The following is a 26,692-nucleotide window of genomic DNA, read 5'->3' on the forward strand; positions in this document are numbered from 1 at the left end:
TACAACACAGTATGCCCAATAAATTAGACTAGCGTTGCTTGCAGGCATTGGGCTTTGCTGATTCTCATTCTCTGGTTAAATCAGGTTCAGGGCCTTCTCTCTGTGTAAGAGGTTAAGGAGAAAGTCAAACACCTCTCCTTCATGTCTGGAAAATTGTAAAAGCTTTAAAAAGAAAAATATACTTTACTGAGACTATTGAGAATGCAGACACACTGAGGTAGCGTAGAACCAGTAAGGTAAAATATTCTGCTGAAGGCTGTACCTTTCAAAAGAAAAAAAAAGGAGACATCTGTCATATTTTCACATATATATATATTCATATATATATATTCATGGCCAGGTTGGATGGGGCTTTGAGCAACCTGGTCTAGTGGAAAGTTCCCTGCCCATGGCAGGGGGTTGGAACTAGATGAGCTTTAAGGTCCCTTCCAACCAAAGCTATTCTGTGATTCTGATTTCTCCACTGAAACAACAGAAAGGTTGCATTATTTGGGAGAATTGATAAATCAAGGTTACTTTTGCACTCTTAAAGATAGAGAAAAGCACTGTGTTAAAATATAACACACAAACTAGAAAAAAAGCCTAAATTCACTTCAGAAGGCACATCTGGGTCTCAAAATAACTGATTTGCTATTGTCCAAGTTAATAATAATTTACCTATTATAAGTCTTCTCAACATATATGGCTTTAAAAGTTTAATTTAAAATAACCCACTTGTCTTTATCTATATACTTAAGAACTCACTCAACTTTTAGAGTAAGAAACAAAACAAACCGAGTCTCTTTACTTAAAATTTCCATGGGAAGAAGTACAAAAAAGTAGCTGTCAATCAGAAAGCTGAGCTTTACCTGGACATTTTTAGCAAATAGTTACAGAAAGGAGCTGTAACTTGGAAGTAGATAGAGGAGGTGGTTGGAAGGGCTGGGCTGTGGCAGACACCCTACCCTTCAGCTATCCGCCAGTAGCTGTCTGTTCAACCAGCGCAGCTCCACCTCAGGGTTATATTAACTGGACTCAAAGTAGTTGTCCCAAGATAGCTCAACTACACTTCACTGAAGATAAGGCACTCTTGTGGCTCGTCAGCTTCTTCAACATCATTACCCCAACATAAGTGTTGATTGATTAAACTGGATAGAACTAACATTAAGTATTTTAGGGGCACACCCTTTACTTTTAAATCTGACTCTTAACCTATGTGTCCAGAAGGCACATGGCTCTTGATGATTAACTGCAAGCTTTATTCCAGTTTATTAAAGTACAGCCTTAATTTATTCTAACATCTAAGGGAGCTTTGTTACTTTTGTAACAATGTAACAATGAGCACAGTATTTTTAATTTATGAAGCTCAGATTTTACTACTACAGTAGTTTTAAAGGAAAGGTATACCTATAATTAAGTGCATAAGTCTTTCAAATAAAGACTTTTGAATTAAATGAATCCTTTAAGTATAACGAAGTGTCTTTTAGATAGTTAATTCAAACCTTTAACAGATATTACAGTAAAAAGAATGAGACACTTCCAGTCGCTTGAGCAAGCACTGTGACACTGTGTATTACCCTTCTGTATATTTTTAAGTCAAACACCCATCTAGAACAAGAACAGTGAGTAATTTTGCCAAATATTTACAAAGTTTAGCCATTCACTCAGGTGAGGTCAAACATAATAGATAATGGCTAATTTTAAAACACAAACACCAGACACAACATGAGCTTCAAATTGTATATTCCCAGTCCATTAATGTAAACGTCAGTTCAAGACACATCTCAGAAGTCTCAGGTATGGAGGCACAACATAGCGATAGATTTTACTAAACTGTACCCACTTACGAAATCCCTAGCACATCCAACAAGCAGCAAGAGAGAAGCAAAGGAAGTCTGCTTTTTCTTTTTCCACCATCAAGCACAGTTGAGCTCTGTATGGATAAAACTGTGCCTTCTCATCTGCACTTTACAATCACTTTTTAGGAACATTGCTCGAAATCCCTGTTCTACAATAATGATATAAAATATCTGAAAAAGTAAAAACTTTCACCCAAACTGTCTTTTCTGCCACCTTATATCAGGACACCATGCTTACTTACCTCCTGCCTCTACTGAGCAGGCAAAGCCTCCTGGTTTGTCAGCATTTTGAAGTAACTACGACAACTTATCTTTAATAGTCTTGTCCACTCTGCCTGTGCTTGGCATACTACTTTATCACTTTGTTCCAGACAGGTAGAGCAGCACATCTCTCCTATCACTCACCTGTTCCAAATTTTTAGACAATGGCTTCATGTATTGAACTGCAATAGATTTTAAGCACTTCCATTATACTCCGAGACTACACACTGAGCTGATTACCCTCCCACATTGCATCTCACTGAAGCCTTTGCTCAGGAAGGAAGACATTAGTCTTTGTAAAGTCTGCAGGCACCATTTTTCTTGTCTGTAATAATGCTTAGAAACAGCTACTGATCAAATGGATTTGGCAGCTTCTGTACTCTGTCCATACTGACGGCTGGAGTTGCTGAATTTTATTTCATTCAACAGAAAGCAGCATTATTCATCTGGGTATCTACTCAACATCTCTGTTCAACATATACATATCTTATGGTGTCTTTAATGTAGTGGCAGCACCCAACTTCATTTACACATTTTCTGGGACAGTTTAAAAGCACAGTGCATAAATAATACTGAGCATGAGAAACTGATAGAATGTCTGAGGTGCAAGCTGCTGAAGATGCTGAATTACAAAGCGGTCAGAAGAAATTTAAATGACAATAGCTTTGCAAAAGAAGAATGACAGGAGGACCTGGCAGATACCGTTGCACAAGAAAGAGGATGGGCAGTTCCAGGTATAAAAGCAGCTGCAGAATCTGTGACACCTGGAGTAAAACACGATCCTGAATGAGAGGCTCAGGCATATCAAGAGACTGGGAGACATGCATGGAGATGTAGAAAGTAGTGCCAGAGGTGCTCCAGAACAGCATGTTTAGAAACAAGGACTAAAAAACCTCACTGCAGTGAAAACATCAACCAACTGCTCCTTTTATTTGTTAACACACTATTTCAAAACAAAGTAAACATGACTTTCTAGAAATATATTTGCTGTCATACAACAGTAGGTAAAAAAAATAGGTACCTTAATTGCAAAGTCTCAGAATGTAATTAGATGCCAGCGTGCTGTCCGGTACACTCGAAGCATGTATAACTATGCCAAAAAACATGGTAATTTCATAGCTTCCTGTTGGCTCTGATGCAAAGTGAGGAAATAAATTGCAATAAACAGTTTCCTTGGTAACTTTCCCAGCTGGAAACCAGCAACTTCAATTATAGATAAAATGTCACTACAAGTAAAGTACAGCAGTAGGTCTCAGCAGTACAATCTCAACAAAAAATTTGCAGGCAGGCAGAAGGATCAGTTCCACCTTAGATGCAATATCATGGTTTGGGATCAAACCAACTAATTTACATGGTTTTAATAATGTTATTTTTAGGCCTCTTTATTTCCTTAGGCCTGTGCTGTATTTTGGCTTTTTATAGAGTTTTTTATTAAAAAGTTTGTGTTCTATCACACACACCTCGTCATGGATATAAGAAGGCTGTATCCTCAGAAGAAAGGAGAATAACCTTAGTACAAAATGGTAACTCTGGGGAAAGTCCTCTTCTCTGGAGTAATGAGCCAGATGACCACATGATCTGAAAAGAAAGGGGGGAAAAAAAGAAAGCTCCCTAAATTACAAGTACATTTAGTTAGTATTTCTCTAGCATTTCTATATTCAATTTTAATGAGAGGAAAACTACATTTTACAAATAGCATAAATCACAATTCTGGTCTTCAAAATCAATTCTTTGGTGGCACCCACTCCTGCAAAACCCTGAAGGACAGGACCAGACCAAGACATGTTCAGGGACGGTGCAGACATGGTAAGAAGGAAAAAACTGTATAGCTTCTTGCACTGTGAATCAGTATCATAACCAATACAGTCTTTGTCTTTCAGGACTAAATTGAACCACTGTTCATCCTACCAGCTTTTAGCAAAAGTAGCAAAATGGTTCCATTACCCTATTTTTAAAATTTGTAAGACTATCCAATGCAGACACCCCAGGCTCTGTTCTCTACTCCTTGCCCACACTCTCTGTAGGGTCCTCTCTCCTCTTGCTGATGCTATGCCATGGGTTTATAACCCATCATTTCTTGTCCATTTCCTTTTTAGTCCTAAATATAAATTACCTGCCTAGAACAAGAAAGAAAAGCGAAGTTCACGTCAATGGAGTAACATAGGAAAACACTGGGGCAAACATTGACCAGGTCAACAGAAAGTAGTGCGTGCTATAGCAGTCCTCTGCTTAATTATTTCGTAGCTTTCATGGTGAAAATGTTAATGAAAATGATGAAGTGATTTTATTGATGGAGTATATAATGGTAATAGCAGACTGAACTTGCTGGTAGCAGGTGTCAGACTGAACAAATGATGCTACAGAAGACAGATTGCAGGGAGACCTCTGTAAATGTTAAGTTCAGCAACTTAGGTTGGAAAAAACATCCTGTTCTGGGTTAACCTCAATTTTTTGTTAAAAGTGGTAAGTTTAAAATAGTAAAAAATCCAGCTGCTTCAATTTTGTTTTAAAGTCTTTTACATTGATACAGGGAATCAGTTGTTACTCCCCATAAATTGTATGCATCTTCTAGCTTACTAGGTATTGTATCGCCCTGGGATGTGGAGAAGCAGGGTTTAAAATTTCCCCTCTGTCTGATTCAGAGCAGCGGTCTTAAATATTCACCAGAACAAGGACTGGAATCTCTCTGACCCAATTTACGAGCAAGTGTGCTAATTACCAGACTATAGAGTTATTTGCTCGCTCCCCCTGGCTCAACACGCATTTACATTTTACCTCAAACTGGAGGAAGAGACAGACCCATCCTGCAGTGCCATGTGAGCTGCACTTCGGGGAACAGAGTCTTTGTTTGAAGCCTCCTGAAGTCTGGCAGATTGGAAATCTGAAACTAGGTCTCTCATGCCGTACATCCCTACCTCACAATCCCTGAAAGCTGCCAGCGACTCATTACAGAAACAAAATGAAACGAGACATTTCAGCAGCACCAGAACAAACCAGCTGTCCCCACAACTCAATGCACTGGCTGAATTCAAGCTTCATCGAGAAATTTTGGGTTGAACCAAATCTGCTTTTTTTTGGCTAATATGAATTAAGATACTTTGCTATGCCCTAATCAACCCTGAGATTCAGAAATTACAGCTCTTATGGCAATTTAGGTGTCAAATCTCAGTTTTCACTGGCGGGCAGATTAGTGATATTGTGTATTCTGGGGCAAATGCATGATTACATTGACATTGTAAAGCGCTTATTAACTGGAGATACACTTTTCGCAAGAGTACCTAAGCCTTTTTGCCCCATTTGGTGCTATTTTTGTGCTATTTACACTAAAAGCATCTCTGAAGAACTAAAAAAAAAAAAAAAAAAAAAAAGAATCCTGGTGATTTTAAATTTAGATGTACTAAAGGAAATCCATTTTTCTTAACATTTTTTACACACTGTAATACCTAATCATATATAGACTCATAATTCAGGTTGGAAAAGACCTTTAAGATCAAGTCCAACCATAAAACTCCTATCACCTGAAGACTTCTACACCACATCAATTTAGAATCCAGTCCAGCTTTAGCTGAAAGTTTTAAAATAAAAGAAAATGTAAAAGCATTTCACCAACCATATTTCACTGATCTCAGGTTTGCCCACACTGAAATCATACTTTAGCCCCAGGATTAAAGCATTTCAGTAGTCCCAGTTAGACCATGATGATTTTTAGAGACAGAGAATTTGTAAGTTTTGTTTTCAGTTCTATTATACATATACACACTTGCATACAATAAACCCTCATATTTAAGGGAGTAGATGTTGTTTTCCAAAGTTAAGTAAGTGTCAGATGTATAATTAACTACTTGCATTGCAAATGATATAATGGGAAATTTAACCGGTAAGAATTTTAATTCAAATCTTGTTTCATGAAGGCTATGACAGTTTGCCATTAACATTTTAATATATTACATATGAAAATGTAGGCTTAAAAACAGACTTTGCATGAAAGATTATTCACACAAACATACACCGAAATATCCACTCATTCAGTGTGTGCATAAGATTTACGCAAATTTGTGGTAAAAGGATTATTACCTCTCCTCCCTTCAAAAAAAAAAAAAAGTTCTTATTCATACAAAAGAATGAGTCCATACAACCAAAGCTCTTGTAATATAACACTGTGCTTACATTATTCCAACCCATTTCTGTCACGGTGGATATGTGAAAGGTAATGTGAAAAGGAAAATAAAGATAAGCAAATAAATCCACTGAAAGACAGAAAAGACTGCATAAATGTAAAGCGAGTTATTTTCAAGGGGCATATTTAATGTTTCAAAAATCACAAACGTACTGCTAAGACTCTGTAGAGGCTACTGCTCTCTTGAGCATGCCATTCAGAAGTATAAACAGATAAAGATTTAAGATGTTGTTCAATGCACTAATGAAATCTCATTTCACACTAATGTGACTTGACCTCCTTTCCAGAAAAAACCCTCCAAATGCATACATGAGAAATTCAGGAGAATCCAAGCCAAGTTCATATCTTTCACCTCAACGGTACATTCCTCATCTGGATTACAGTTTCGTGATACAACCAGTGGCACAACCAAAATCTGGTGCATGACCCAGAAGCCATATCTACATTACCCAGGGAGTTCAGATACTTCCTATTCCTTGGAGTAAACGCTGCTGAACTCCTACGGTCACTCAGCAGGGCTTTTACCCTCTGTCTCTGGCCATGGTCATAGAATCACAGAACAGTTTGGGTTGGAAGGGACCTTAAAGATCATCTAGTTCCAATCCCCAGCCATGGGCAAGGACACCTTCCACTAGACCAGGTTGCTCAAAGCCCTGTCCAACCTGGCCTTGAACACTGCCAGGGATGGTCCTCTGCCAGCACCCACCAAGTAGAAAACTCACCAATTTTTGCAGATTTATCACAAGAGGAGAAAGTATTAAAGGAAGAACAAGAAGTTCAACACAAACCAGACAGATACTTAAACATCCATCTAACTTTGTACAAGGCTGGATTAGCAGGGATATCATTCTCCTTTAAAGAAAACAATTTTAGTAACAAATAGAATTACTATTTTGATATAACCTTAATCGAAAAAAAAATCCCTTTCACTTGCGAAGGCAGGATTTGGGAACAGTTCTCTACTAAAGACAAACACTAAACTTCCTTAATAGCACAAAATGGTTTATTTTTCCCATGTTTCTTCTTTTACTTTTCCAGTGAAAGAAATTTTATCTTTTACTTTTGTGCTTCCAAAAAGTACAACTGTTGATTGCTGCTATGCTTAGATGAAATAGTGGTAAAGTCCTCACTTGCAATTACTTTTTAAAAAAGTATTCTGGAGACATTAATTGCTTATTTGAACTTTCATTTTGATTAAGGCCACCACAACAGCAGCATAGTGATTTAGAAAATTAGCTTCCTATGCCTTTTTGGGGACCAGGGAGGAGAGGAATGGAGCTGTTTTCCCATTCCCTGGAGGGTTGTGGCGCAAGTTTTGCCTAAAATACTATCAAGAAGGAAGCAAAGTGAGTACTTGTATCTAGCTGCTACTCTCGCCATGTGACTCTTGTTGCTGGCTTTGTCTCATGTCTCTTATCAAAAGCTCACTTTGATCACTCTTCACATTACAATTTGTCTACTACCAATCCAAGACTAACCATTCCACACACAACCCTTTCTACGAATGACTTTAACTATATATGAATACATACATAGCTGTGTACACACCCCGTATTTGTCATTTGTAAAAAATACATACATGCCACTTTATTTGCAGGAGAACTTTCCAAAGTGTATTTAACAAAAATCTGAATACTTACTTCTCAGTGCATAGTTTAACTGTACACTGCCAATAGTCAGGGTTCATGGGTTTAAGTAAACCACATTTTTCTTGCAAAACTCCCTTCAGGCTATGCCCGTGAAAACAACTCCCATCTGTGTTTTCTTCTGACCAACTTAACTGAAAACTTGAAGGATTTGGCTTTTCAGCAGGTCGCAGGGAACCAGACAGCTTGCCAAACTGATTTTGTAAGTTCACAACCATTTCTGTACAAATAGAAACAAAAGAAAAAAACAACTCACCAAGGCAAAAGTATTAAGTGTTAGAATACTGCTGAGATGCGATTAATACACTAAAACAGGGTATTCGTGCCTTTTTTCCTTTTGATTTCTTTTTTCTTTAGACCTCTGTGTGGAATACTGAGAAACCTTGAAGGGCTGTATATTCTTTCCCCATTCTATTTAAAATTCACCTCTGTCACATGTTTTAGCAAAAGATAGTGGAAGAGGATTCAAAATGCCATGTCTTTCATACATAATGATTTTAATACTGGGGCACTCCAAAAGCATTCCCCCAATTAAGACCTGTAAAATCTAATTGATACTGCTGGTATTTTTATGCTGATAGGCACCAGGATGCCTTTTGCTATATTTCCTTGATTGTATGCTGTCTCTCAGACTGACTAAGGTTGTTTGAGTAGTTTTCTGTGTATCAGAATTAAGGAAGCCTGGTTTCATACACATACAGATTTAAGGTTAAACTTTTCATAGTGCAATTTTTTACTGGGAAAAAAAACCCAAAACGAACAAACAAAACACAAAACCCCAACCAATCAAAAAAACAAAATGAAAAACCCCCAACCAACCAAAATCCCAAAACCAACACACCCCACTACACCTTTCCCTGCTGCTAGTGAAAGAGTGACAAACTTTCCTAAGTCACTGAGGCTAAGAAGGGAAAGAAGTTATGATGATAGATCAGCACATACAGTATGACTGCCTAAGCCTTGTTTCCCTAAGATAAAAAGCAGGTTAAAAACCACTGTTATTGGAACTTCATCTTCGTTTTATGACTTGTATCTGAATAAACTCATTGATAAACTGGAAAAATAAAAAAGGCAGAAAAGACATCCTAAATTATTCCAAGGACTTGTAAGCTTACCTTTTAAGAGGATACTAAAATCTACCATCAAAAACAAAGGCTGAGGAATGTTTCTGAAAACCTGTATCTGGCACGTGAGTGTTCTTTCTAAAGCACTCTTCGTTTCTATTATCTGAAATTTGTTTTAAGATGAATCTTGCCCATTTACAATGACAATATGTGATATTCCTGCTCACAAAAACCAGTAGTAAAACTCCATAATCTAAATGATCCTCTTCTAGCCTGAAGAGAAGCAGAGCCAGAAAAGGAATCTAGAGTGGCACAGAAATGGGGAACAATGAATCATTTTTCACTTTTTCTTATAAATGCAGGAATTAAAGGGCATCTGAGTAAATTATCAGCTTGAAATAAACAAACCTAAAGACATTTTACCATGGAACATGACTTGAACTTGACACCCGCCAAATTTTGAAGATTAAGAATATTCAAAAAACCCAACTGTATCCTTGAAAGAAAAATCCAACATGAGTTATTCAAACCAAATAGGATTATACAACTTATTTAGAAGTCCCTTAGCAAATCACTTCCAGAAAATGGAAGAGTATAAAGGGATAAAGGGGAAAATATCATTTGCCGCACTTAACGTATCTCCCCAGATAGCTGCTGCTTACTAGATACTGTTAAATATAGAATGAAGAACTCCGGAACTGATTTGGTTGAGTAAAATTCTGGTTTTCCATATTTCCACAGATAAGCAGGGGTTTGGTCATTTTTTCTGCTTGTTTTTATGTCAGAGTAAACCCCAGTAATTTCTCCCAAGTACTTCTAGAGCTACTAAAATAAAGTAGATGTACTTGCATCCTGACCACATATCGCTAGCTATTCAAGTAAAGTCATGTCCAGACAAGTCTTCCTCACTTTCTATAGAAGACTGCAAGAAGGAGAAGAAGAGGGACATGCAAGGTCTAGCAAAGGACATACTGGGATATCCATAATAATGGATATGAGAAAGTAAGGGAGAAAAGGGACAGGAAAGCTCCAGAATAGCAATAACAATTCACAAAGCTCACAGCTATAAAAGGGCAGCTGACAAACCAGTGAAGGTGGGGACAGACTACTCATTTTGAGATGTGGTTCAGTAGGTCATTAGGAAGACTGGCAAAGGCAGTTTCAGTTAGGCATGAGGAAAAAGTCTCTTTGAAGAATTCCAGCCACAGGTTGTAAACAGTAGTACAGTAATTGTACCCAGAGATGAAAGAGAGAAGAGAAAGTATTTTAAGATGTAAATGTTATCAGTCAGGGCTGCAGATTTTCTGTGGTGGGAAAAGTTAGAGCATATTTCTGCATTGCTGGGAAGAAGCAAAATTTACTCACGTCTTCTCTTAAGAACTTTAGATTTTTTCTTGGCTGAATAAAACAGTGGCTTTTCACATCTCCACAAATACCTACCAGTAAGAGACATTAAGAATTGTTAAGAAAGAAAGCGGAGCAAATAAGTAAAAGAATAGCAATTTCTTACAAATACTGCTAGAGCTATTAAATTGAAATCAAAATAATCTAATGGTTAGTGCTATTAAAAGCTGCTGCCCCCCAACACATCTAGAAAGTCTTTTTTTCAGAGTAGACAAACTGAGTGTTCAGCTGCATAAGCTACTTGTCACAGAAAGTGAGCATTTAATTAATATGCTGAATAAACACCATGAGTGTAAATAGAAATTTAAGATAGGGATTAATCACTCTATTCACCCAAGCTTGGTGGATGAGAATGTGGAGCAAAGTCCTAACCTTTTTAATTTCTGTGGGGGTCAGGATTTAATGTAGAACTGTCTACCTTAAAAAAGAAAAAGTACTTAAAAACCTCTTACTTGGCTCTTTCTTCATCTAATTTCTTTTGCTTCGCATCCAAGGAACATTTTATCACCTTGTACCACTTTTTGAACTCAAAATATGGGACACCTGAATAAAACATACACATTTTATGTTGGGAGGAAGTGAAAGAAATGTGTAGTTCGCAGAAGGTGGTCTCCACGCAGTTAGACTGTGTGCTTTCTGCCTGTTAACAAACCTATCCTGGATTTGATGTGCTCAAACAAAACATACTTGATCTAACAATTCTGTAAGAAAGAAATGCAGCAAAAGAACAACTTGTCATGAGAAGTTCAAAGAAGCCCCTTAGCTTAGAATAGGTGTCATAGATTTAGTGTAATTAAAGCCTTTTCCCTCCTTTCTGAAAATTAAGCCTAGAAACTACCTCATTTCTACCAAATGAACGAGATCTCCACAGTATGAAGTTGCCTTCACCTGTTTGAAAGCTGACTTCAAGTGATCAATGAAACTATACATCAAACTTAGGCTTAAAGAAATAAGATCTAAACAAGCTCAGATGTAAAATTTCCAACATATCTCCCCACTGTTTCTTCTACTACCTGTGACACCATACAGGGCTGGAAAGATAAACTGAACAACTGTATTCACTTTGTGTCAGCCTCCCATGTTTTTGAGCACAGGAAAGTCACCCATTGATAGGTGAACCAACATTCGCCAGCACATGCAAAACCATTAAGGCATATGGTATTCTAGCAGCACACTTATCCTCAATGCTCCGAAGAGGCACAGGGCTGAAGTAAACCAACTGGATACAGCACCAAGAATTCCAAATAGAACTACGGTGTAGATTTATATATTTAAAATATAATCAACTCTTATTACCTGTGGGTGGATTATGTGCATTGTGAATTAACTGGGTTTTGCATTTCCCCATCACCCCAGCTGCAGTGCATGTGATGCTTGCATCACGCTTAGCTTTGCCAGCTAGCTGTTTGAACTGTTTTAAAGGTGAATATACTGTTCTTATAATCAAGCTTATAGATGTTTTGTATTGTCTGCATTTTTGCTATTTGGGTTATCCTGCCAAAGGTTGTCTAAGATGCTAGAAATTTAGATGAACTCAAAAAACAACAGACAAATGAAGGGAGGAAAGACCCTTAAGTAGTTCTTAAAATTCAAAGGTGTGGATGCAACTTCTTTTATGAACTCCCTAAACCCAGAGGTTACAGTAAGTACTCCTAAAGTGCTGGGAGTGCAATTTGGGGGGTGGTGAAAATTTTTATTAAAATTCATATGAATTATTAAGCATCTGTTTCAAACAAAACCATTATCAGAGACATCATGCTACACTATAACAAGTGTTTGCCTAGCCAGTATTGCTAATCTGATGTTCATAGAGCTGAGTGGAAATCGGACAGCTCTGTGATACACACATACTTATATGCATCTCAATCACGTTTTAGTTGAACATAAATTGTATTGTGTATGCGTGGAGTTCATAGAACATACACAAACTCACTGGGTAACTACAACTATCTACTGCACAGCTTCCAGCCTGTCTTGAGAAACTGTAGGAGCTGAAATACAATTTTTTTAATTAAAAAAAAAAAAAAAAAGACTAGGGAAAGGATAGTTAAATTGAGAATGGAGCCAACACAAATTGGATCTTTAAAACTCGGTGTTAACAATTATTCGTTTCGGCATGCTAACTTTAGGAAAATGCCAGAGGCAGTTTTGAGCTCCGGCGCTAACCACAGCTCTAACAGAAATTCTCACCTCAGCTCCTCTGTGCAGCTGCTCACTATCACCCCAACATTTTAAGGATAGGGGCAACATAACAAGGCATATGGATCATTTTGCACCAGCCGACTTTAAAGTAAAAAAGTGGGCAAAGACTGAGCTGTTAATTCCCAAAGGCAATGAGACTTGTTATTAAAGGAGAAACCCCATTAAGACATTAATGGCTCTGAGCCTCAGCTTGTAAGTGGTTGCACAACTTCTGCTCGTGTCACTATTACGTACTTCAAGTTTTCAAGGTAAATGGGGGGGGGGGGAAGGAACAAAACCAAATTAAGTTTGTGTATCCACTAGAAAATGAGAATTACTGGTTTTAGTTAACAGTGATGCCTATCTCTAGATACAGCAGTAATTGCGCTCACGCATGGCTAACACCGCTTTTATGATTGACTTAAATTTTTAAAAGTAACAGAAGGGTCAAAATGGACCCAAACCTGGATGGAAGACTTTTAAAAGATAAACCACTGTAACACGTCTTTAACCTTATCTTCGGCTGTGATCTGGATCAGGCCATGGAACATCTTCCTGAGGATTTCTAATCTTTGATTTGGTCTTTCTGCCCTCCAAGAACCATGTTCACGCCATTATCTTCTCTATCTTAATTGCTGCTAGCTTTTCCACACTCTCTCAGGATTATTTGGACTAAGAAAATAGATTACATCTGAAATATGTTACACACTAAGACATTTTATTTAACAAGACTAAACAGGTTTGGATTTTATCATAAACATGGTTTGATGCCCCTAATAAGTATCTGCTATTTACGATCAAAGTGTGCTCCCTCTTTACTGCATATCCATTCATCTTCATCTAGCACGCATAAAATTCTAAAACAAGAGGCACACATGCACAAGGAGAAGCAGAAAGGCACCAAGCAAAATGTGTACCAAATGCCCCTATCAGTAGAACAAGAATTATGCAGGTAAACTGGGGTGATTTTACATGAACAGGATCTACCGTTTTCTTTGAATAAAGATTTGCCCTAAAAGAATAAATGACAAAAACACATTTTAATGATCAATAAGACAACTCTTTCTAAGCCTGATTACAAATTTATTTCATTTACAAAATCATAAGACTGCTTCTATTAGAATATTTATGTACCTTCTTCGCTATTTTTATTTCTTTCTCCAGCAAAGTCTGAAAGCAACCTGGAAAAAAAAAAAAATCACATCCAAATACTGCACTTTTCACATGAAGTTCAAATACAACCGACAAAAATCACATCCTAATTTTATTCCAAGTTTCAGATTCAAACTGATGATTTTCAAAAATAAGTGATATTTAATGTCTAAAATGCCTTCAGGTGTATGTTTTATGCTACTGAACTTAATGGAAATTCAAATACTGTAAACTTAATATTACCAAATAAATTAATATTACTAAATAATACTACTAAAGAATGATCCAAGACAATCATTTGCACTATTTGAAATCTGGGCTTTGCTATGGATTTGCCTGCACACTTACCATTCATACTTATCATCTAATAAAAACAATAATTTGAGCACAACTACAATAACTGCTGCAGCAAGAACATCGTATTTCACTTTTCTTGTTGACCTATTTCCAGGCACAAGAGTCAGGAAATCCGCATCTCCAATACCGATCTTTTTCACCACTCGACAAGTCCAATTATGCAATTCATCTGATTCACGTAAATAAAAACACAAAATTAGTAAGTTGAGACAAGCTAGAAATACTTTTACAAGTGCAAATATGTTGGTCATGTGAGGAAAAGAATGCTTAGGTCTTTTAGGACAGCATTAGACAGCATTTTTTTAGGCTGAGAAGTATTTTGGGTATTTTTAAAAATACTAGCCAACCTTCATTATGTTTGCATGGAAAACAGACAATTTATCATATAGTCACATGGAGGGGGGAAAAATATCAAATTTTTAATAGTGCTTTGATGTTACTTGAATGATGTTGTTTGTTAGACCATCATGAACATTCTTAGGGGGAAGCATATCTTAAGCTGCATAAATATAGTTTCAAAAAATACACAAAAGCCAGAAACCTTTTCCTGCATGTTGACCACTCACGTAAAGATGGATTCAGTAGTGCAAAGAGGAACAGGGGCTAGTTTGAAGGAAGCTAGTTGAGTATGAACAGCAGCCTCATCATGGCAGGGCAGCACTTGCTGTTACCCCAACAAAACCTGGCTGAGGTACAAGTAGTCCCAGCCTAGGTTAAAGCTGGTTTTACACTGTAGAGCCTCATCGCACCCACTGGTGTGGGTTATGTCAAAAATACACAAATACAGCTCCAAAAGCAGCAGTAAGGTGTCTATACAGTCTCTTATTACTCTATGCTTATTTTTCACAGATACAAATCCCCCAAATTTCTCACCTTTCCTGTTCAGCAAGAAATACAGGAGTTGATTACATCACCATCAGATTCCACAAAGGTTAGCAATGTATGACTAAGTACAACCTTAATCCAGCTATACTTTATACTCTCTTACTGCTTACAGAGAGTTCAGTAGGCACACATTTTTAATCCTTTTGTACATAACAGTAAAAGCTGAACAAAATCTGGAAACTAATTTTTCTTATAAACACTGTCAGTACGTTTTCTTTCATTTCAGATACGTAAAATGGCCTTTTCATTAGTACTTATTGTCCTAAAAAACACTGCCAATTTATGGCTTGCTTTATTTTTTTAGGAGTTGCTAGACACCAACAATAGTCCTTTTTCAATTTGTAAAAAAAAAAAAAAAAAACATAAAATGCTCCTTCATGATAAAAAGCTTAGGTGCAAGGAAAAAGTAAAGGACAATATATTCTTCTACAATAATTTTCCAATAGTACCGAGCTTGGGATTTTTCTGTAATAAATCTGAAAATGCAAATTTCCTAGCCTTTTCCTTGATTCAACTGATACTTCAAAATCTGGAAAATAATGTGATCTTCTATATGATAGGACCACTGGTGTAAAACTTCAAAATCAGAATTTCTGGTATGGAATTTTAGCGCTAAATCTGTTGGTTATCTTCTCTTCATTCAGCTGTAAGTAAACAGAAAAGCCAAGTAGCTTTACTCAACATAACTAACTGAAAAATAAGACAATACCTCCCCCCCAAGACTACTAATTTTTGGAATGCTTTCGAGGGGTAAAAAGTAATGTCAACTTAAAAGCTATTTTTCTGTATAACTCATCTTCAGTGACAGTGGTATTTGAAGTATGGTAGCTCAACAGACAGTTCACATACTAAGACTGACTGGTCTTCCTTTGGCAATTCAACATTCAAGACAATTTCAGGATAAACAGAACAGTTCAATATTTATGCAATATATGATTTCAAAACTAAATCAGAAATCAAGTGAGAACACAGCTTATCTGTCACACAGCATCACTTGTTAATGTTTAAATGAATGCTAATATGCAATATTATAGAATATACAGTCAATATTGTATATCACACAATTCCAGTACTAAGCAATCAGGTCCCAACTTCATGAATCATTTAGCTACAGTTAATAAATCACATGAATTCAACTAGTGCCTCTTAGTTTACATGGATACTAACAGATTTGAAAGGAAGTATCCACTCCACAGCCTTGGAGAGCCTGCACCGGAGTGCCCTGCGTATCTGAGCCTATAATACGTACTCTAAATGTTTGATGAAGGTGCTTTCTACAGAAATTATCTTTCAGTTCAAGCTTAAATAGGTATAAATTAGAAGGAAAAGAGCAGGCACTTTTAAAGTAGTAATTCAAGTCTTTTTGCCAGAGTTTAATAAACCAAAGAAAAATTTTATCAGTTCGGGTTTGGGAAAATATTTACCAGGTAAATTAGCTTCCATCAAGTACTTCATGCACAACATGTCTGGATGAAGAAAGCAGCTGTCTGTTATATCTGGAAAACGAGGCAGTTCTAAAAACACTGCAAGTTCAAGCATTTTGTTGTATACTTCTTCATATGCAGGCCATGACTGAAAGAAAGGGTTAGAGGATGTTATACATTTGCTTTATTATCATAGTTGTTAATGATTTTAAATTATTATTAAGTTATTGATGATACAGACTCTTTTAGCACTCTATGATTACGCACTCATGCAGGAACAGAGCAAGACTGCAGTACTGCAAAAGCAAAACGTGCTAGTTTTAAAGCCCAGGAAATAATAAGGAACAAACAGGAAGTTGCTTCAGACCTGCAACCAACCCATTATTATTTTTTTTTTGTGAAGAGATCAGTATGTCTCCAGACACTCCAAAATTGAAAAAGCATTGGAAAAAAAAAAACAAAAAACAAAGATAAAACCCAAGAGCAATCGGGGGTGAACTCTCTAAAGAGCTCAGAGATCACAGAACCACAGAAGGGTGGAGCTGGTAGGGACTGCTGGAGATCATCGAGTCCAAGCCCCTGCTTGGGTCAGCTAAAGCAGGCTGCCCAGGACCATGTCCAGTCGGATTTTGATACCTCCATGGATGGTAGCTCCACAAGGTCTATAGAAAATCTGCTCCAGTGTTTCACCACCCCCACTGTACAAAAGAAAAAAGGTTTTGTTTTTCCTTATGTTTAAATGGATCTTGTATTTCAGTTTGTGCCCACTTCCTCTCATCCTGTCACTGGATACCACTAAGGGGGATCTGGTTTTCCTCGTTTGCACTCTCCTGTAGGTATCACATAGTACCCCACATGAATCTTCTCCACCTCCAGGCTGAACAGTCCCAGCTCTCTCAGCCTCCCCTCATTTATCAGATGCTCCACTCCATCATCTTCACAGCCTTTTACTGGACTCAGTCCACTATGTCCATGTCTCCACTGTACTGGGGAGCCCAGAAGAGGACCCAGCACTCCAGATGTGCCTCACCAGAGCTGTGTAGAGAGCATCACGTCCTTTGGGCCACTAATCATCTGCCTAATGCAGCCCAGGATGATGCTGGTGGTCTTTGTCACAAGAGCACACTGCTGGCCCATGATGCATTTTCACAGCATTTTGTCCACCAGAATTCCCAGGGTCTTCTCTGAAAAGCTGTTTTCCAGCCAGTCAGACCCCCGGCATGTGCTGGTGTCTGTGGTTATTCCGCAATGCATTGTTATGTATTCATTTATCATATTTATCAACAAGAATGCGATCAATAGAAGGCTGACAGGCCTTTAGTGCCCCAGATCCTCCTTGCTGCCCTTCTTGAAGACAGGAATGATGTTTGCTTTCTTCCAGTCCTCAAGACACTCCCCCAGTCACCATGACTTTTCAAGTTATTGACAGTAGCCTTGTGATGACACCAGCCAGCTCCCTCAGCACTTGTTGCAGCATCCCACCGTGGCCCATGAACCTCCATACATCCCGTTAGGGTGTATATTCCATAACCTGCCCCTTCTCCACCACGGGTAACTCTGCCTTTCCCTAGACTTTCCTATCAGTTTCAAGGACCTGGGATTGCTGACGGCTGCTCTTATCAAAGACTAGGACAGAAAACTCATTCATCACCTTAGCCTTCTCCTCGGTCATTGTGACTATGTCCCCATTCCCATTCAGCAGCAGGACCATACTCTCTAGAACCTTTCACGTTTGAACATTTATTCATGACAATAAATCTGTGATTCTCTTTTCAAAACTATTGACTGCATGAAGAAAGTTCTCCCAATTTCTACTGAGGTTTTCCTGCTAGAGGAGAACATAATTTACAGACAGATTTTGACATGCTTATTCATAATGAACTCAGCAGGACCTGCAGTTTGCGTAAGTATGGACTGTAAGATTTGAGCCTCATTTCTTAATGCCTAAACTGTTTTATTAAACATTCTTAATTCTCTGTATTTTATATTATTACTTCATTTATAGGGGTAATTTTCAGTTGTTCAGGCTATTTCACCATTTTCAATGCTTTTTCTGCTCTAGTTGGTGGTTCTAATTCAGCAGAGCACTTTATCATGCATTCATATTTTATCAAGTCAGTTTGTGCATAAGGCACTTCGCTTTAATAGGATTTTAGCAGGGGTTTACACTTTGTACACAGGTTCAAAACTTTCCTGAACAAGACTGAATTCAGGCTTCTGTTTGGTTGGTTGTTTTTTTTTTTTTTCCCTAGACCTGATTAAAACCAGAACAATCATGTTTACAACAACAAGAGGACTGAAATAACGTGGCTTTATTCAAACATTTGGTTTCATCTACTTTAACATAAGCTGTGTAGCCAATGCTCAAGTTTTATTGTTTTGAATGATTCCCAGCATTTCCTTTTCTTTTTTTAAATGATCTCCCCTCAGACTGCAGTTCAGACTTGCTTAACTGTGTGAACACATGCTTAAGCAAATGAATAATTCTGCTGTCACTTACTTATGATTACACATGCAACTTCTTGTAACAGTTAGGAAGTTGTATCATGTTCATTATATGTTGTTCTAAACAGTGTTAAAAATTGGCTCAGACTGCTGCAGGACTATCTTGAGAAACAAGAAAAACACGCATTACCAGACTTCTACAGAAGACCAGGCTCACAGTACTTTCCATTCCTCTTAAAAAGCAGTGCTAAATTGAATAACAAAATCTTGGAACAAAACCTGAATCATATGTAACTTCTCTTGAGCACATTTGGAGAAAAATTGAAGTCCCAGATAATTCAAACAAAAGCATTACATAAACACTATTCCTAATTAGATATAAAGGAAATATGTTTTTCCCTTTAATGAAAAGCAGTTGAATTAGTAGCTTCTTAATAATATATCACAGATGAAAATAAATTAAGACACTGGGAATTCAGTCATTTTAAGCATTCCCATCCTCAAATGTTAAACTATCACCAGTGAAGTTATCTGAACAATCTAATTTAGCACAGAGTTACTTTAAGGAATATAGCTCTTAATTGGAGAACTCACAGTAGACACCTATATCACCTTCTACCTGAGCTTCTCTCTCTGTCAGGGTAGGTAGACAGCTTTCTTATCATAGGCACTAGTGAATCATCCTTTCTTCCTCATGCCCAGCACTGACTGTTGTTTCAAAGCTTTGGTTTGGAATTTAGATAAGGCAAATACAGTTCTTTTTCAAAATAGCTAGAAAATGCTTCTGCTTTAAAATGACAACTGATGTCCTTTTTTTATATAGAATCATAGAATGGTTTGGGTTGGAAGGGACCTTAAAAGCTCATCTAGTTCCAACTCCCCTGCCATGGACAGGGACACCTTCCACTAGACCAGGTTGCTCAAAGCCCTGTCCAACCTGGCCTTGAACACTGCCAGGGATGGGGCAGCCAGAGCCTCTCTTTTTGAAGAGCAAACACAAGTGGTGTAAAAACTGCAAATAAAATACCAAGAGCTATCACTTGGCTTATTTTAAAAAAAGTGTTAACAGACAAAAACTGTTCTTCATGGATGTGTGTTTACACAAAGATGTAAACACTATTGGGATGTGCAGATCCAGGCAGGGGATACTAATCCACCATAAAGATCTACCAAATCAATTGCTACTTCCAGGGCTTACCTCCCTAAGCTCAAAAACATTCTCTATAGTACTCATGTTTCTACAACACAGCGCTGAGTCATGACGATGCAAGTTGAACCAAACACCACGCTTCCAGGACTATGCAGTAATCTCTTGAACTGTGAACTGCAAGCGTAAGCTGGATCCAGCACAAGATCACATCTCGGTCAGATACACCACGGCAAAGGGTGAAAGTTTAAGGACTGAGAAGACTTACTTCAATAATCAAGCACTGGTAATTTTCCCCAGTCACTACATAGCCTGTTCATACTCTAATTCTGAAAGAGCTCTGAGTTCACAGAGCAAATCTCTTACTCTGCGAAGTGTCACAGATACTGGGAGGGTTAAAACAGAAGAAAACCCAAATTCCACACAACCAGCACAGCACGTTAGGACAATGTTAAGAAAAAGCAAGATAGAGCAAACAAGCAACCTCAGAATTAATAAAAAATACCACCTTCCACCTAGCTCTGTATCTCTGCCAAAAGAAAAGAACCTGATAAAACAAGTTGCACTGAAAGTCAACCAGCAAATCAACTAGGAAAGCCAGATCCAGAGCTGTGGCCTCCTTCCTTCAGGTGAAAAAACTCTGCCTCCAGCACCCCATGATTAAACCCCAAGGGAGGAGTACTTAGACAAGAGAGGACAGTGTTAGATCATACGCCACATGCTCTCCAAGCACAACTTTCACTCATCCAATCATAAATCAAAAAATTCAAGTTGTATTTCTGTGCTAAATATTAGGACAACTCCCCTGTCCATCAGCACATAGTGTTACTGAGCTCTCACCTTGTTTCGAGAACCTGGGAAACACTCTACGTATAAAACTCAGTTACAAACCCTTGAGGGCACTTAATAATTTCAGGAAGACTGACAGACAATCCTTTTAAAGTTATGCCACCTGCTAGTCTTTTCAGATGTTTCGCAAGCTGGGACTTCTTCAAGCCTGATCAACAACACTGACAGAGTCTATAACTTTTCTAGATTGGGTACAGAGGTTACCGAGAACTTTTCTTAACAGCTTTGTCTTTAAAACCTTTCTATCTTATTCCCACATGTGACAAATAAGGTAGCTGCAGGTCTTCTCCAGAAAGCTGTACAGAAGAGTCATACTACTTGAGAACACTTTTTTCTTTTCTTCCCTTCCTCACCCCCACCAACTTCAACTGAACGTACAAGGACAAAATACACACTGTTGAGTTGGTGAAGAAGCGTCTAGAACAAGATTTTCATTATGATAAATATTCATTAGACTATTTAAATTGGTTGCCTTTATCTTTCAAAGTTACATGGCATTTTTCACCTGTATTAGAAAAGAACAAGCTGGTTTTCAGAAGCAGATGAGCCAGACTATTAGCATGATAATCAGATCAGAGTAACAGGTAATTGTTCTAGGTAAGCCACGATTGCAGCCTCTCCTACTTGTTTGGACAATATCAGAATGTTGCTGGTCAACAAGTAGAAAACACTATGCACTGGATGGCTGTCTAGATTAATTTGCAGGCTTCATAGCTTCTTGTTTTATATGTGGTCTGACTGACTCTCTTCTTCGATGACTGTATAGGCCATTTCCTTCTCCTGTATCAGGATAATATCTCAGCAAGCATTACTTAAATATTCACAGTTCAGTTTATGATGATACTATTCTATCCTTTCTGAAAATAATTAATTACAGAGTTGTTTTAAATTCCCCCTTTCATATTTCCCCTACCTCCACCCTCCTCTCCTGTTCAGCACTCTTTGCAGCACAGTTCCCTTCATCTTAATCCTTCTACCTGTGAATTTTCACCCTGGGAACCCTTTCTTCCCATGTCTGCACATTCTCTAAGGCTCTGCCTTCACCTGTGCTACTCATGTTCAGCAGTGGACATCTTTCCCAAGTGATTCTTTTAATGGCTGTTTAATACTGGAATCTAATAAGGTCCAACTTAATATTTTTCATTTTTGGCTTTTCGTAGGTCTCTGGGAATCTTTGACATTTTGAGTTTGGATATGCTTGAAATTATCCAAAACCCAAGTAAGGCTCCACCATTTTTAAGATAACAAATTCAACCTAGGTTAAGTTTGAAAAAGAGTCTACCAGACTTCTCAGGAAATGGACTAAGAAAACAATTTAACTTGAAGGTTTGGCAAACATCAAGTTACGAGGGTTGGAGAAGGGTTCTTTGCATCACAATGCAGAATTTTGGTTCAATCGCTCCATAAAGCAAGTCATATCCATAAACCAACAGATATTTATTGTAAAAGTAATAAACCAAATGGCTGCCCGATGTATGTAAACATCTCTGAATGCAGCTTGCACTGAAATACACATTCCCAGGAGCCCAAGCTAGCTTTAAATTCACTTAAGGTAAAATTAAGTGCCAACAACAAGCACAGCAGTCAAGTGCTGTGTGGAGCCTGGTTCACCTCACCTTGCTTCTGCTGCTCAACTGGTTCAGATATATCTGGTTGTCTGCAACGTAACAGTGGGTGGGATGACGCCAGCCACAGTGCATGCAGGTTACATAAAAGAATTGACAGTAAAGACAATAACTGTATCAGCTGTGAAATTTACACCCAAATTAGTATTTAAACCTTAATGAAATGACCTTGTGAACCAATTGTTACGAACTAGATCCTTAATGTGGTCAGCAAGCCTAAACACCTACATTACGAAAGATCTGGGTTTTTTTTTCATGTTTTGTGTGTACTCGCATGGTACTACCAATCTTGCTACCTCCCATACAAACACACACCAATGAACCCTGCTGATGGATATTTTTTAAACAACAGTTTTTCTCCTCCTTTGCTTAACCTCCATCTACCTCTCAGGGACCATCAGCTGCTTGAATAGCAGCAAATCAACGCAACAGCCATCACACACAAATTAAGTGAGCTTTAACACTGTGTATTACCATGAATACAAACTTTAAAAAATAAGCAACACTCACTAAACCTAGCTGGAAAAAACCCCAATGTAGTCGACTCTGTTGCACAGTTCAATTCTGAGTAGTCTCTTCATGAATGTCTTCTTTGCCAAAGGATAGAGTACACAAAAAAGACATAAAAATGTTTAAAGGGAATCTTCAGAATCTTCAGGAGTCCCTTCCAACCCAAACCATTCTATGATTCTGTGACATCTTAAGCACTGTTACCACGGCACCCTGCTCCTAATCCTATCCTAGGTCACTATTGGAAACAGGAGACCAGGTTCAATCAGCCTCGATTCTGACTTGGCACAGCCATTTTCATGTGGACTAAACGAGTGGATACGTTTCTCCAAACCCTGATATCCATGAATCACATACAGATGCTGATGTAACTGCGAGAGAGTGTGCCTGGAATTATTAAAAGGTAACCAAATGACAAAAAGAACAAAGACAGGTGAAACTGCTTCAACTCCATATAGATAACTGCTAAGAAATACACAGCTTGTGAGACTTCTTCCACTAGAAAAGACACAAAAAGGCCAAGTGCACAATTAAAGTTGCTGCTTTACAGGCCTGCCATTGAGCAGAAAGGGCAACCGAAGGTTAAGACAGGAGAATGAAATCAGTTTGTCCACCTTGAAGACAGGCAAAGAGGTTGCCCAAGTTATTTGTTTGGCAGCAGATGGACAGAAGAAAATATGGAGGAAAAAAAAAAAGTCAAGATACAATTAGAAAATCATAGAAGAGTTCATACTGGCAGCATCTCTCTTCTGCTCTCCTTTGATAACCGTTTCAGCTGAAACACCTACTACACCTTAAAACACCAAATTACTCCAGATCATTGTTGCAAGGCACTAAAAAGGACCTTTGTATAGAAAAAAATAAAAGATTAACTTTAGAAGATGACTCAATAAACAATGTACATGCAATTTTGAGAGAAAAAAATCCAGGTGTGCTGGGATATTAGATTGCATTAAATTGTCACAGGCAGGTTTTACTGAAGAATTCAAGATGGCATGTGGATGAGCCAGCAGCCCAAACACAAGAGAAAAACCTAACTGAACATCTAGTCCAGATCTACTTCTTCACTAGGAAGGAAAATTAAAAAAGATAAAAGACAAAAAAAGATAAGACATTTTCATTAGATGCTCAGCAGACCTTCTAGGAGGCTACTTTCAGAGGAAGACATCTTTTTCATTACATGATTCCTGACTAAAGTGGTGTTTGAATAAATGAGATTCAATATTATTAAACCAAGAGACACGTGCTTGAGCATTAGACTGCTCGTGCTCTCTGACAAATAGCACTTTTCTGAAAAATATAGTCTTTCCAAAAATGGAGAGAGTCACCCAGCAGGGAGCTGAACTGTCATGACATGTTAAGATTTAAGAGTTTGGGAACTAATTTTATTGAATTTCATAAATATTTTGGTAGGTTTGTTTTCTTTCTTCATTAAGTAATGCTTAAAGACAGGTATGGACAAGCTAGAGTTTCTGTTACACAACAGCAAGCTCCCATGATAAACTTGATTACAATAACCCTTTCAGCAGCGAACTTCCTCCTCAGCTATTTTTTTTTCTTCCAAATAAAAGCCTCGCCCATGCTTCTTTTCATTCTGCACTACTTTCTATCCTGGACAAGTACTGCATGCACCTGTTAAAATGCACTAAAAATTACAGAGTTAGACAGAAAAAAAAAGGTGCCACAGATAGAAAGGCAGCCACCCCACAAAGCTAAGATTACAAGGTATCTCAAAACACCAGCACCCAGAGCAAGGATCACTGCTTGTTTTGCAAAGTAAAAGCAGCATAGCTGATGAGCAGAATTTGTATGGCTAGAATTTTGTACCTTTTAGGAGATTTTTTTTTTTTTTTTAAAATGAAACAAGAATGACCAGCTTGTGTCTTAATTTGAATTCTTTAAATAGTTACCATTAAAAACCAAATAAATCACACGGCAATTAAGCTCATCCAAATTTTCATCAGGAAAAGAGGCTCTTATACATCAGACCTTGAATGCTTTGAGAAAAGGATCTCAGCAAACAGAGGAACGTGTCTAAAAGCCAGTCTAGTGGATACACTTTCCAGGGAAGCAGAAAGCCATTGTTCCATTCTGAACACTCTGGGAGAAAAGAGAGCAAACAAACTGACCAGCATCCATGAGTTTATGAATAGGTTTAGTCAGGAATTACTTTGTTTGGATCAAACCCAAACTAAAATATAAATATGCAATCCACCAAACCTAGAGTGTGAGGCAATCCAAACAGCAGCAGTTTCCTGTGAGCTGCATGATGACTTGAAGACATTGGAATTAGCCAGAAGAAGATTATAAAGTGATATGAAACCCTCTTGAAAAGCCAGTGTGGAAAAAAAAAATACAGGGACAACTTGACAGGATTTAGGAAATCTTCAGGTTTCCTCATGATGGCTCCACAAACCCACCCCTTGCCTCAGGCAGGTCTCTTTGTCCCAGTTTTCCACCTTGTGATACAGCAGCACACCACCACCCCCGGCAGCCAAGCCCTGGAGGAGCAGCCACCAGGTACTGTCGGTTGCATGACAGGGAATGACCAGCATCAAAAGCAGAGACAGACCCAAATATCTTGCAGCTGTGCTGGCTTCATGTGGGGTGCACCAATGCAGGCTTAAACTCCCACATGAAATGAAGAGAAGGAAAAGATACATGGAGCAGCTCGCTACTTTCCGGATGCTAACCTAAAAGCTATCTTGGTTTAGAAATAACATGAGATGAAACAATTAATGACTACATCCTAGCACCTTATACACCAGTCTCAGCTAAAAGCAAATTCATTCCAGTAATTCAGAAATTCCATACACTTAACTTTAAAACCTTAATCGTTATTCAAAGACATGAAAAGAAGATAGCATTAGCTTAATGTATTCACAAATCCAAGACCTGTGCTTGCTTTTGGGGACAAAAGAGAAATGCATAGAACTTAAGGCTGTTTAGAAATATTACGGGTAAAGTGCAAAACCCCTTAAGCTGCCATCTCTGCCATTCCAGGATGGCTCCTCCATGACCTAGAAATTATCTACTCTTACAGGGCTGTTCACATTTCTCCTCTTGCCACATTTCTAGACCAGACTTCTTGCAACCACTCCTTCCTCCTCCTGGTGTTGGGATCATCACTACTACCCAACAATGAGAAATTCTGCATTGTGAGTTTTTAAACAAACAATTAGTTTACTTCCTCCACCAAAACAAACTAAAGGGTCGCTAGAAAAATTACAACTGTGAAAAATCTCTTTTCAAAAGCACAGTTTTTGCTTAAGGAAACTGTGTAGTTTTCATTGCTTAGGATTCTTTGCCATAGGCTAGAGATACCCTTTTTAATCATTGATTTTGTATACTTTTACCATTTAATGATTCTTCAACATTTTTCAAGTTCACTGAGAAACATCCCCAGATCTCTAAATCTAAAACTTTAAAGGATGGTATTTAGTTCACCTAACTTAAAAGCTTGAACTATGACTTTAAAAAAAACCAGTTATTGTGAGATAACTAGTTAATGAAAAATGAAGTTTTATGACCTTAAAAAAAAAAAAAAAAAAGTCTCCCCAGCACACAAAACCCACAAACTGAAACCCTAACTGAAATCCCAGAGCAAAAAAAACCCCAAAGTGGCTGTACCACATCAATCCCAAAAGATCTCTTTAGCCTTGCATCCAGCAGCGAGCAGGAGAGATGCGTAAGGAGGAATTTATTATGAACCAAGTAAGCCACAATG

At 37.9% G+C, this 26,692-nt stretch overlaps 1 protein-coding gene across 1 annotated transcript in view; it reads right to left on the reverse strand.

Annotated features, from left to right (window-relative positions):
* Nucleotides 1–3,511: 3,511 nt before the first annotated feature.
* The window catches only part of TAF1B (TATA box binding protein (TBP)-associated factor, RNA polymerase I, B, 63kDa), a gene marked incomplete at both ends in the record, with an annotated part of 49,879 nt that continues 26,698 nt past the window's right edge, over nucleotides 3,512–26,692 (reverse strand). The window contains 8 exons of the mRNA XM_010016987.1: nucleotides 3,512–3,677; nucleotides 7,917–8,142; nucleotides 10,352–10,422; nucleotides 10,843–10,933; nucleotides 11,273–11,278; nucleotides 13,706–13,752; nucleotides 14,072–14,249; nucleotides 16,390–16,537. Coding sequence (XP_010015289.1) covers nucleotides 3,512–3,677; nucleotides 7,917–8,142; nucleotides 10,352–10,422; nucleotides 10,843–10,933; nucleotides 11,273–11,278; nucleotides 13,706–13,752; nucleotides 14,072–14,249; nucleotides 16,390–16,537 — 933 coding nt within the window. The remainder of the gene's footprint in view (nucleotides 3,678–7,916; nucleotides 8,143–10,351; nucleotides 10,423–10,842; nucleotides 10,934–11,272; nucleotides 11,279–13,705; nucleotides 13,753–14,071; nucleotides 14,250–16,389; nucleotides 16,538–26,692) is intronic.

This window comes from Nestor notabilis, unplaced genomic scaffold (assembly GCF_000696875.1).
Source record: "Nestor notabilis isolate BGI_N333 unplaced genomic scaffold, ASM69687v1 scaffold23476, whole genome shotgun sequence".
NCBI lineage: Eukaryota > Metazoa > Chordata > Aves > Psittaciformes > Psittacidae > Nestor > Nestor notabilis.